This window comes from Vulpes lagopus, chromosome 15 (assembly GCF_018345385.1).
Source record: "Vulpes lagopus strain Blue_001 chromosome 15, ASM1834538v1, whole genome shotgun sequence".
NCBI classification, from domain to species: domain Eukaryota; kingdom Metazoa; phylum Chordata; class Mammalia; order Carnivora; family Canidae; genus Vulpes; species Vulpes lagopus.
The window spans coordinates 22,992,970-23,006,431 of record NC_054838.1 but is presented as its reverse complement, the minus strand read 5'-3'; the positions used below and the strand labels follow the sequence as shown (position 1 = coordinate 23,006,431).

The following is a 13,462-nucleotide window of genomic DNA, read 5'->3' as shown; positions in this document are numbered from 1 at the left end:
AAGCCATAAAGTTAGGCATGCACAGCAGTATTCCATCATCAAATGATACACACACTGAAGTGGTATATACAAGAAGCCCTGGAAGTACAAGTAAGTTATTGAAGTGGCCCCAAATGCCCATGGTCCTCACTCCCACTAAACCTCTCCCAGCCTGCACCTGTGGCTTCATGGGGAGCTTCCTATGATCAGTAAACGGCTTCACGGGGAGCTTCCTATGATCAGTAAACGGAAGAAGAGAAAACTAGGGCTGCTGGTTTACACATGGTTCTGCTTAGTATGCAGGCATCATAGCCCTTTTTTGGGAAGTTCCAGAAGGATATTCTATTCTATTGACAGAGTTGTGGAAGTCTTTTAAATAGGAAGTAACTTTTAGATAGCTCACACTGGCTACCATAAGAAGAGTGGCCTAACCTATGGGTTTGGTACCGTATTGATCTAGTTTGGTCTTTGGATCAGACTGGGTCCCAGAAGACCTGGTCTGAGTGTCAGACTGGCCCTAGCCAGGATCTGACCTGTTTCTGTAGGCTAGTTGGATACTTGGGGTTGGCCTGACCTGTATGCCTGTGTCAGATTGGGGATATCAGGGCTGGGGCCTCACCCGTGTTTGGGACTAATTTGGTTCTGGAAGCCAACCCATGTGCTTAGGTTAGACTATAAACTGCAAGGCTGACCTGTATATTTGGTTAGACTGGGCTTGGGCTGTATTTGGGAGAGACTGGGCCCCAGGGAAGGGCCTGGCTTGTTTGTTCCAGACTGAATGTTCAGAGTGGTTCATGGTCTGTATGATTTGCTTTGACTTCCAGTGGCGTTCTATACATCCAGATATTAATGGGGCTTTCTTAGGGGGAAGGGGACAAAGAAACTAAGCAGAAAGATAAATAGGTAACGAGGCGCCTGGGTGGCTCAGTTGGTTAAGCTTCTGACTCTTGATTTCAGCTCAGGTCATGATCTCAGGGTCATATAATTGAGCCCCACATTGGGCTCAGTGTATAATCTGCTTGCGATTCTCTCCCTCTCCCTCTACCCATCCCCCTGTGCTTTCTCTTCCCCACTTCTTTAAAATAAAAATGTAAAAAAATCTTTCAAAAGTTAAGAAAGATAGGGGCACCTAGGTTGCTCAGTTGGTTAAGCATCTGCCTTCAGCTCCGGTCATGATTTCAGGGCCCTCAGATCGAGCCCCATGTTGGACTCCCTGCTCAGCTGGGAGATCTGCTGCTCTCTCTCCCTCTGCCCTTGCTTGTGCTCATGCTCTCTTTCTCTCTCTCTCTCAAATAAATAAAATCTTAAAAAAATTTATTATTGGAATGGAAATTAAACTAGCACTCTAAAAATTTAAAAAGCAATAATTGGCCAACAATGGACCTGCTGTTGAGCCCATAATCTCATCATTTCAGCCTGTCCCTCAGTAATGCCTGCTTCTTATTCTCAGAGGTCATAGCTCCAACTTCTCAAGTTGATAAAGTCCTCTCACCCTGGCAATTTCCCCTCATATTTTGCATTCTCTCTGGCTTCTCCCCAACTTCCTGGGCTGATATCTTGCTAAAGAGCATCTTTTCCACATGTTGCCGGATCTCCCTGGTCCTCACCCCATAAATGACAGGATTCAAGGTGCCTGGGAGCAGCAAGTAGATGGCACTGAGCAGGTTCTGGACATCCTGAGACACAGTCTTGGCTACCCGGAAAATAATGGAAGTGGAGAGACCAGAGAAGTAGATAGTGAGGATGACTAGTAAGTGGGAGCCACATGTGTGCAAGGCCTTAGCTCGGGCTCCCCCAGAAGAGATCCGAAAGGCAGCATAAATGATGCGGGTGTAGGAGGTCCCTAGCAGGGCGAGATCAAAGGTCACAGTGACCAACCGCATGGCCAGTCCCAACCTATTGTTGAAAGTCAAATCTCCACAAGCTATGCTCAGCAGTGCAATGTACTCACAGGTGAAGTGTGGAATCACCATTGTCCGGCAGAATCGAGCTTGTGATGTTAGCACCACCAAAGGCACTGCCACTCCCAGGCTCCGTGTCAGGGCAAGAATGGCCAGCACACCAAGCAGGTGAGAGGTCATTAGGTCAGTATAGCGGAGTGGGTGACAGATGGCGACATAGCGGTCTAGGGCCATGGCCAGCAGGAGATTGTAGTCCAGAAGAAGAGTGAAGTAGATAAAGAACATCTGGGCTAGGCAGCTGTGCAGCGATATGGGGTTAGCATAATGCACAAAGCCCTCCAGCATTTTGGGCATTACGGCAGTGGCAGCACAAATGTTGACAGCCAGGAGCAGGGCGATGAGCATGTACATGGGCTGATGCAGGCTCCGCTGGGCCACCACTGTGTGGATGACCAGGGCATTGGCTGAGATGATGGTCACATATAGGAAGGTAAGAGGCAGGACCAGGAGAGGTCGCCACTCTCGGAATCCAGGGAAGCCCACCAGGAAGAAGTTGGTGTAGGAGATGTTGAAGGTGCTGGTATTTCCATCTTCACCCATTAACTTTGGCCCTGAGTTGGCCCCAGGAGTGGGAATCAGAGGCTGTTAGAACAAAATGTCAATGGAAGTAAGCCTATTTCTTTCTTTTCTTTTTTTTTTTTTAAGAGAGAGAGTGCATGTGGTGGTGGGGAGGGGCAGATGGAGAGGTAGAGAGAATCTTAAGTAGGCTCCATGTTGGAGCTTGATCTCATGACCTTGAGATCATGACCTGATCTGAAATCAAGAGTCAGATGCTTAACCAACTGAGCCACCCAGGCACCTCTGCTGATGATCCTTTTAACTTGGACAGGGTCGGCCTGTCTCTGTCACGTGAATGGTAATTTGCTCTCCTGTTTTGCATTTTAGGATTACTCAGGTAAGTTCCTCAAGGAGCTTCTTGACACTACAGCAGTCAAAAAAGGAAATGTAGAATAATAGCCTCCTCCAGGAGGGGCAGAAGGTATGAAAAAACTAAGACATGAGCAGATCAGTTAACTGCCTGATGAATTCTTGAGAGAGATTGAAGAGATGTTTTGAGAGTCATCTCAATCAGACTTCAGAACCAGTTTGAAGTGGGGAGAGACAGAGGAATCAACAGTAATTTCAAGGGTTTTTGTTGTTGTTAGCTATGATGACTGCATTGGTGCTCCTAAAACCTGAGAAAGGAGGAGCAGGGTTGGGGTGCTAGGAGGTACAATTAATTAATTGCATTTGGATGTGGTGGGGACTCGTGGATGAAGAGATGCCCAGTCGATAACCAGAAATAAGATGGAGAGGTCAGATGAAGGATTAAGGCTGGAAATGAATCTGTGAGGATTAGAATTAGAGGGCATTAAACAGAATCCTAAGGAGGAGATGGCGGTGAAGCAGACTGAGAAAAAAAGGGGAGAGAAGTAATGTGAGAGCCAGGAGCAAAAAGAGTTCTGGAAGCCAGAAAAGAGGCTTGGTTGCTCTTGGAGGCTTCAAGGTAAAGGATTTACAGGCTGAGTAGAGGCCAAAGACCAACCCAACCAAGTCCCCCTACAACACTTAACATTGTGAGTAGCAGAGGAGAGGGATGGGTAGGAGGCTTTGATGAAGATGCTGCAGCCGTGTGTGCTCTCTGCTCAAAGAGGTGCACCTCCTCCACTGGAGAAGTCAAAATCATACACAGAGCACCGCCCTGTCCTCACAAACTGGCGATTGTGTTCCTCTGTCTTTCTTCAGTTCCCAGTCCAAGATGTCTCTCTCTCTCTCTCTTTTTTTTTTTTTTTTGGTCCTCAGGACATCTACTTCTCCCCCTTGCCCCTCAGTATATGAAAAAGTTCGTCTCTCTCTAGAGAAAATAAGTTCTACCTTAATTTCATATAACCCTTGAGCTTTCCATATTTCTCTGCACCTTTTTTTTTTTTATAAAGTTTTATATATTTATTTGAGACAGACAAAGCATGAGTGGGAGGACAAAGAGAGAGGGAGGAGCAGACTCCCTGCTGAGCAGGGAGCCCCATGAGTGGATTGATCCCAGAACCCTGGGATCACCTGAGTGATGTTAATAAACATTGTCATTTGCAATTTAGAGCAGCCCTTGGAACTTGAGTGAATGAATGAATGAAAAATGAAACCCATCATGGCTCAGAGATCGCAAGGGATTTGCTTACTCTCCCCTAACAAGAAGAGTCCGACCTCAAATTTGGGTCTTCTAGGATCTTCCATCCACACCACAGCTTGCCCCCTCACACCCCTCATGGGAGGCAAAATTGGACAGGTTCAGCAATTCTTAGCTTCAGCAGTGATATTAAGAGTTGGCATTTATTGAGTACTTACTACATGCCAGACATAATTCCAAGGGTTTTTCCATGTAGTATTTCTTTAATACTCAGCAACCCAAAGGGATGCATATTTATTTATTAACCCCATCTATAGACGAGGACACTGAGGTTTAGAGAAGGTAATTAAATTTCTTAAAGTTTCATAGGTATTAAATGCCAGGGTTGGGATATGAACCTAGGTTGATAGTAACAGGTGGAGTTCAAGTCCAGCCTCAGGTTTTCCTGCCTCCAGATCCCCATCAATCTCCTGTCCTCTCACCCTCAACCTCACCGTAGAAGCCTGTGGTGGTCTCCTGTCGGGGCACAGCCTGCTGTGGCTTTGGCTTCCCCTCTGAAAAGGCTCCAAGGTGCTGATCTGTGAGGCTGAGGGGGAGGGATGGATAAGTAGACCCGTGGCTCCAGGGGAGGAGCCTGAGGAGGTTCCCAGGGGGCCGTCGTGTCCAAAGAGGAGACAATGAGAAACCCAGAACTCAGGGAGGACCCCGGGGAGTGAGGCTGGGTGGAGGGGACAGTGTACTAACATCTTCATTTCTACAGCTCTTGGTATTTCTCAGAGAGCAGTCACATCTGCTGAGGGATTTCCCTCATTTTACAGTTGACCCTTTAGAGGCTTAGAGAGAATAAGTCCGGGTTCAGGTCAGGCTCCGTCCCAGGGGGTCCCAGGGATGACCTCAGTCTCAATTGAGGGGAAGGGGCTCTTGCAATCAATCTGGGGATTCCCTAGGCACTCGGGGTCACCTGAAGATAGGAAAGGGCACTTGAGTGACAGTGGGAGAGCCAGGGACCTGATTTAGGTGCTGTGTGTGCGTCCCCCACAAGGAGATTGCTGAGGTATTTTCTTGCCGAGTGTGGGTGGCTCAGGAATTGGGGCAAGAGGTGACTTCAGTGTGGACTCTTCTGTGAATAGCTGAGACCCACACAGGCAGGGGACTGGCTTCTCCAAGGGAGGCATCGCCACTTTGTCCTCTGGAATTTGGAAATAGCAGAACTGCAAAGCTCCTCTTTTCTTTGGATTGAATATTTTATGATTCGATTGTGTCATTTTAGAGGCTGCTTTAGCATTAATTAATGGTCCACGTCTTTAACTTACCAAAGTCTATTTTTAAGTTGTATTGTTCCCCTTCAACAAAGAGTATGAGATCCTAGCAACGGGCTTTTTCTATTTCCCCTCTCCTAGTGTTTGTGTTACTGTACTCTTATGTTTTATTTCTATGTAAATTGTAGAAATAAATGGAATACTATTCAGTATTCATAAATGAACCCCCCAAGACATTGTATATATTTTTGGCTTTCTACAATCCATTGTATCCTAAAGAGATTTAGAAAAATAGGAAAAAATATTATGATTGAAAAATTCATTCATGTTGCATGCTATTCTATTTTTTAAAAAATACGTTACTTATTTATTTGAGAGAGAGCACAAACAGGGGGAGCTGCAGAGGGAGAGGGAGAAGCAGACTGCCCACTGAGCAAAAGCCCAATGTGGGGCTCAATCCCAGGACTCCAGGATCATGACCTGAACCGAAGGCAGATGCTTAGCCAATTGAGCCACCCAGGCGCCTGTGCATGCTAGTATATTTTATTGTTTTTAAATTTAATTTTTAAATAAATAAATAATTGATAATTAAATCATGATAAATGGAGTCTTTAATCCATCCCCATTACCTATTTCACCCATCCGCTCACCCACCTCCCCTCTGGTAACCATCAGTTTGTTCTCTATAGTTGAGTCTGGTTCTTGGTTTGCCTCTCTCTCTTTTCCATTTGCTCATTTGTTTCTTAAATTCCATGTATGAGTGAAATCATATGGTATTTGTCTTTCTCTTACTGACTTACTTCACTTAGCCTTATATTCTCTATCTCCATCTATGTTGTTGCACATGGCAAAATTTCATTTCTTATGACTGAATAGTATTCCATTGTATATATATATATACCACCTCTTCTTTATCCATTCATCAATTGATGGACACTTAGGCTGCTTCTGTAGTTCAGCTATTGCAAATAATGCTGCTATAAATAGAGGGTTGCATGTATCCCTTTGTATTAGTGTTTTTGTATTTTTGGGGTAAATATCAAGTATTGTGATTACTGAATCTTAAGGTCGTTCTATTTTTAACTTTTTGAGGAACTTCCACACTATTTTCCACAGTGGCTGCACCAGTTTGCATTCCCATCAGCATTCCTTTTCCTCCACATCCCCACCAACATTTGTTTCTTGTGTTTCTGATTTTAGCCATTCTGGCAGGTGTGAGGTGATATCTCATTGTAGTTTTAATTTGAATTTCCCCTCTGGTGAGTGATGTTGAGCATCTTTTCACGTGTCTTTTTTGGCCATCTGTATGACTTCTTTGGAGAAATATCTGTTCATGCCTTTTGCCCATTTTTTAACTGGATTATTTGGGTTTTTTTGGGTGTTGAATTGTTTCAGTTCTTTATATATTTTGGACACTAACCCTTTACCAGATTTGTCACTTACAAGTATCTTCTCCCATTCAGTAGGTTGTTTTTTGGTTTTATTGATAATTTCCTTTGCTGTGCAAAAAGCTTTTTATTTTGATGTAGCTCCAAGTTTAATTTTGCTTTTATTTTCCTTGCTGATGTTACAGAAATTGCTGCCTGGGCTCTCTTCAAGAATTTTTGTAGTTTCAGGTCTTTCATATAGGTCTTTTTCCATTTGAGTTTATTTTTGTGTATGTATAAAAAGGGGTGCAGTTTCATTCTTTTGCATTCTATTGTCCAGTTTTCCCAACACCATTAGTGGAAGACTTTTTTTGCCCCCACTGGATATGCACTCCTCCTTTGTCAAAGGTTAATTGATTATATAATTGTAGATTTATTTATGGGGTTTTTATTCTATTCTATTCTATTCTATTCTATTCTATTCTATTCTATTCTATTCTATTCTATTCATCTATGCATCTATTTTTACACCAGTATCATACTATTTTAATTAAACTACTGCTTTATAATATAACTTGAGGTCTGGAATTGTCATACCTCTAGTTTTTTCTTTTTCAAGATTGCTTTGGCTATTTGAGGTCTTTTATGGCTCCATAACAAAATTTAGGATTGTTTGTTCTAGCTCTGTGAAAAACGCTCTTGGTATCTTGATAGGGATTGCATTAAATGTGTAGATTGTTTTGGGTAGTTTAGGCATTTGAACAATATTTATTTTTCTAACCCATGAGCATGGATTGTCTTTTCATTTCTTTGTACAATCTTAAATTTCTTTCATCATTATTTTATAGTTTTCAGAATACAGGTGTTTCATTTCTATGGTTAAATTTATTCCTAGATACTTTATTGGTTGAGGTGCAATTGTAAACGGGATTGTTTTCTTAATTTCACTTTCTGCTGCTTCATTATTAGTATATAGAAATGCATATTTCTGTACATTGATTTTGTACCCTGCAACTTTACTGAATTCATTTATCAGTTTTAGTAGTTTTTTGGTGGAGTCTTTAGGGTTTTCTTATAAAGAGTATAATTCATCTGCAAATAGTGAGAGATTTACTTCTTCCTTAACAATTTGGACATCTTTTATTTATGTTGTCTAATTACTATGGCTAGGACTGCCAGTACTGTGTTGAATAAAAGTGCTAAGAGTGGACATCTTTGTCTTTTTCCTGATCTTAGGTGAAAAGCTTTCAGTTTTTCAGCATTGAGTATGATATTAGCTGTGGGTTTTTCATATATGGCCTTTATTATATTGAAGTATATTACCTCTAGGCCGACTTTGCAGGGGATTTTCATCATGAATGGATGTTGTACTTGTGACTGTATTTTATTGTTGATAGTATTCTAGTGTGTGAATGTACTGTAATCCATTTACACATTTTATTGCTGAAGGACATTATTTTGTTTCTAGTTTTTCACAATTAGGAACAATGCCATTAAGAATATTCTTATATATATATATATATTTAAATAAACTTATTTTATTTTAAATTTTTATTTATTTATGATAGTCACACACACACACGCGCACACACACACACACACACACACACACACAGAGGCAGAGACATAGGCAGAGGGAGAAGCAGGCTCCATGCACCGGGAGCCCGACGTGGGATTTGATCCCGGTTCTCCAGGATCGCGCCCTGGGCCAAAGGCAGGCGCTAAACCGCTGCGCCACCCAGGGATCCCTATATATATTTTTTTATGTATTGTAATGCCTACATGTCTGAGGAGATCGATGGGGTCAAGGAGTGTACATATCTTCAACTTCACTAGATAATGACAAGTTGTCTTCCAAAATGGTTCACCAATCTACAACTTCATTACTAATGTATGAGAATTTCATTGTCATTTGCTGGGAAATTTTGTAATACATATACAAATCTGCTATGTTTACACAATAGATATGTGAAGTTGTACAGTGCACAATCTGAATATCTATATGTGAGAGGCTAAAGGTCAAATCCTTTTTTCTTTAATTATTTTTTTAAGTGACTGTTTAAGTCTTTTGCCTATTTTACTGTTAAGTTGTCTTTTTCTTTTTTGATTTGTAGTTGTTCTTTATATATTGCACATACTGGTTCCTTCTTGGTTAAATTAATTGCAAGTATCTTCCCCAAATCTGTGGCTTACTTTTAGTTTCCTTTGGTGTCTTTTGAGCAAAGCTATGTCTAGTACATAGCATACTCTTAAACAAATTACAAAAAGTGTCCTCCCCTGATGGCTTTGCAAATATAGTGTGGGTTGAATTTCCAGCTTTATATCCTCTTCCTTCCTCATCCTTTTATCTAACGGCTTCGAGATCCTTTTCCCTCTATCTCATGATAGAGGACATTGTCTCAGTCTACCTTTTCTTCCCAATTCTTGCCATTCTCCTGGACTACAGTACAATGCATTCATGTCAATGGTTTGTATACCATCTTTGTTTAATCATTTGCTTCCTTCAACACTAGTGACATATTGTCCATCCAGTCCAGTCCACAAATACATGATCAGATTCTAGATCATCACCCATAAAGGTATACTAGCTCTGAAGTCTTTTAGTGTCTTTCTTTCTAGACATATGATTTCTTCCCACAATGCTCTACTAGGGCTGAAGAGCCATCATTCTAAAATGCAAATAGGGAGGATCCCTGGGTGGCTCAGAGGTATAGCACGGCCTTCAGCCCAGGGCGTGATCCTGGGGAACCAGGATTGAGTCCCACCCCACGTCGGGCTCCCTGCATGGAGCCTGCTGCTTCTCCCTCTGCCTGAGTCTGTGCCGCCTCCCACCCTCTCTGTCTATCATGAATAAATAAATAAAATCTTAAAAAAAAATGCAAATAGGACCTAGCCACTTTGCTGCTTTGGGCTCTTCAGTGGTTATATACTGCCTAGAATAAACCACAAACTCCTTATCATGATAGATGAGGCCCTTCATCACCTGGCCTCTGCTTGCCCACCTGGCCCCCATCTGCCCCGGTGCCAGGGAAACTGGGACTGGCAGGGAGTGCCCACTCAGCTGCGTCTACCTATGCCTTTGTGCGTTTGTTCATGCTGCTGCTTTGGCTTGGAACGCCTTTTCTATCTCCTTCCTCTCCAGCAAATACCTTATCTTATCTTTCAAACACAACTCAAATTCACCTTCTCTGTGAAGTGTTCTTAGTAATTGTCCTTCTTCTATATTCCCACAGAGTTTGCACATAAACCTATTGCTGAAAATTCCATGTCTTTATACCTTGGAAACTTTATAGACTGGAGATTTCTTCAGGGAAGAGACTGATTTTTTTTCTTTCTTTCTTTGCAACCATGAGATTAGCATGATGTAGGTAAAATATATGTTTGATGAATGAATGTATGAATGAATGAAAATCACATGCAGAAAGAAGGGGAGAATATTTAGAAGGTAGAGACAGAAGCTTACTTTGCAGTTGGTTACTGTATAGCTCTGGATTAGTAGCTATTTTCAGAAAACAGATAAAAGACTTGCAAAGATAAATGTAGAGAGTCAAAGCCAATATACAGCAGGGATGACTCACTGGCACATCTACCCACTTGATGGTGAGAGTCATTGTAGGACCTACAAGTCCCAGAGAGTCAGGTGGGAAGCTCCCCGTGTGAAGGCAGAGACTGGGGCTTCTCAGGGGGCGCTGGTAGCTGTGCCCTTTGGAACAGAGTTGCCAGGTGTTGCCGGATTTCCTTGGTCCTGGCTCCATAGATGAAGGGGTTCACCAGACACGGGAGCAGCAGGTAGAAGGCACTGAGCAGGTTGTGCACGTCCTGTGAGGCGGCGCGAGCCACATGGTAGACGATGGATGAGGACGTGGTGGAAGAGTAGACGGTGAAGATGACCAGCAGGTGGGAGCCACAGGTATTCAGGGCCTTGGAACGTGCTCTACCTGATGAAATCCGGAAGGCGGCATGGATGATGTGGGAGTAGGAAGCTCCAAGTAGCAGCATGTCCAGGACTCTGTTGAAGATGCGGACAGTGAGCCCCACAGTCTTGTTCAGGGAGATGTCCCCACAGGAGAGCTTCATGAGGGCCATGTGCTCACAGGCAAAGTGGTGGATTATGTGTGAACGGCAGAAGCGAACCTGGGAGGCCAGCCCCACCACGGGAGCAACGATGCAAGTGCTCCTGGCAGCTGCGGTGCCCAGCAGGCCAGCCAGCAGCTGGGCTGTCACTAGCTTGGGATAGCGGAGAGGGTAGCAGATGGCAACGTAGCGGTCTAGGGCCATGACCAGGAGGATGTTGCAGTCAAAGACAATGAGGAAGTAGATGCAGAACATCTGGAACAGACAGCGAGGCAGGGAGATGTGGTTGAAGTAGGTGGAGAAGCTGAAGATCATGGTGGGAAGCACGGTGGTGGCAACACAGATGTTCACAGCGAGGAGCAGGGCAATGAGCAGGTACATGGGCTGATGCAGGCTCCGCTGGGCCACCACTGTGTGGATGACCAGCGCATTGGCAGAGACGATCACCAGATAGAGGCTGAGGAAGGGCAGCACCAGGAGGGCGCGGGACTCCTGCAGCCCCGGGAAGCCCACCAGCAGGAAGCTGCTATAGGACACATTGGAGCTGCCATTGCTCCATGCTGACATCTTCCCCGGGGAGCTGGATGACTCTGGGAAGACAAGTGTTACAGGAGGCCTGGTTTCTGTACCTTGACCCCACCAGGGCCTGCCCTGCCTTCACCAGGCTTTGGTCTTCATGAATCTATATTCCTGAAGAAAAAAGGAGAATTTAAGGGTCATGATTTAATGAGATACACAGCTTTCAATAAATCTTTACATTTCAAATATAGTCCTCAGGGTAGAATTTTGGATGTAAGATTATTGGGTCAAATGATCTGAACACTTTTGAACATGCCGAATAGATTTCTGAGAAAGTTCCATGAGACTTGTTGCAGAGTCACTGATACTAGGATGAAATTACTATGACTTAAGAATATTTTTAGTAATTTCATGATTGAAAAATACTCTCTCATTTTAATTTGCAAGTTCTCATTTGTGATATTTTAGTTCATTATTTTATTTTGCCCATGTATATAAGGGACTAAGTGTTTTCCTTAGGAATTTAATTATTAAAATTATCATCCCTGGGGCACCTAGGTGGCTCAGTGGTTGAGCTTCTGCCTTTGGCTCAAGTTGTGATCCCGGGGTCCTGGGATCGAGTCCCACATCGGGCTCCCCGCAGGAAGCCTGCTTCTCCCTCTGCCTGTGTCTCTATCTCTCTCTCTGTGTCTCTCATGAACAAATAAATAACATCTTTAAAAAAATTATTATCCCTTTTTATCTACTGAAACAAAATTTCTAAATATTGTTAGTATTTTTATTTTGCTTCTGATGTTAAACTAAGAGTTTTAAATTTGTAAAATGAAATCTATTGGCAATTCTCTTGGTGAGTTCTTTTCTTGGTTTTAAGCTTACCAAGTCTTTTCTCATTCAAAGATTAAAATAGTTTGTTCCTATGTTTTTTTTTCCCTCTTTAAAATATGGTCTAATTTTTTCATATTAAATTTTGATCCACATGAAATTCATTTTTGTCACAAAGTGACAATCTAATTTGATATATTTCTTCCCAAGTAGTTAAATTGTTCCTGTTTCATCTTCTCCATTGTTTTGTGTTACTATCATTACCCTGGATTAAGTTCTTATACGTGGTTGGGTTGTTTTATAGGTAGTGATGTTCTGATTGTTCTTGTGCCAATACCATGCTATTTTTTTTAAATAAAAGCTTTAAGGAGGTATAATCACATATAAAGTTTAGCCATTTAGGTGTAGAATTCAATGGTTTTTTAAATAAATTCACAGAGTTGTATAACCATTACCACAATCAACATTTTCATCACCCCAAGTAGAAATCCTTGACCCACTGGTAGTCACTCCCTACGTCCCCTAGTCCCCTCAGCCCTAGGCAACCACTTTCTTTGTTGGTGGATTTGATTATTCTGGACATTTCCTATAAATGGAATTATGCAGTGTGTCTTTCATGGCTGGCTTCTCTCACATAGAATAATGTTTTCAAGTTTCATCTATGCTGTAGCCATGAGTATGTGGTTTCTTTCTAGTGGCTGAAGAGTACTCCATTGTATGGATATACCATATTTTATTGATCCACTCAGCAGTTGATGGATATTTGGGTTGTTTCCACTTTTTGGCTATTTTGAATAATGCTGCTCTAAACACTCATGTACAAGCTTTTGTGTGAACATATGTTTTCATTTCTAGGAATGGAATTGCTGGGTGTTTATTCTCTGTTTAATCTTTTGAGGAACTACCAGATTGTTTTCCAAAGCAGCTGCATCATTTTACATTCCAAGCAGCAGTGTATAAAGGTTCCAATTGCTCCATGTCCATGTCAATACTTATTATTATCTGTCTTTTAAAAAATTCCGGCCATCCAAGATGTTTTGATTTGTGTTTTTCTGACAGCTAATGATGTTGTGCATGTTATCATGTGCTTAATGGCCATTTGTATATTTATTTGGAGAAATGTCTATTCAAATCCTCTGCTTGTTTTAAACTGAGTTGTCTTTTATTATTGAGTCGTAAGAGAGTAATGTACTATTTTAATCACTATAGCTTCATCATTTATTTTGATTTTTAATGAAACAGTTTTATAAGTACTTTTGTTTTAAATTATTTTTGTAATTCTCAAGTTTTATTCTTCCATACTTTATTTATTTTTATTTTTTAAGATTTATTTATTTTTTTATTCATGAGAGACACAGAGAGATTGGCAGAGGCACA

General features: G+C 42.1%; 2 protein-coding genes across 2 annotated transcripts; both read right to left on the bottom strand.

Moving 5' to 3' along the window:
• Window positions 1-1,389: 1,389 nt before the first annotated feature.
• LOC121475937 (olfactory receptor 52Z1-like) lies at window positions 1,390-2,480 on the bottom strand. The gene has a single exon (XM_041729609.1). The coding sequence runs from the start codon at window positions 2,478-2,480 to the stop codon at window positions 1,449-1,451; it is 1,032 nt and encodes a 343-aa protein (XP_041585543.1). The 3' UTR covers window positions 1,390-1,448.
• A 7,826-nt stretch (window positions 2,481-10,306) lies between these two features.
• LOC121476173 (olfactory receptor 52K1-like) lies at window positions 10,307-11,311 on the bottom strand. The gene has a single exon (XM_041729903.1). The coding sequence runs from the start codon at window positions 11,309-11,311 to the stop codon at window positions 10,307-10,309; it is 1,005 nt and encodes a 334-aa protein (XP_041585837.1).
• Window positions 11,312-13,462: the final 2,151 nt, after the last annotated feature.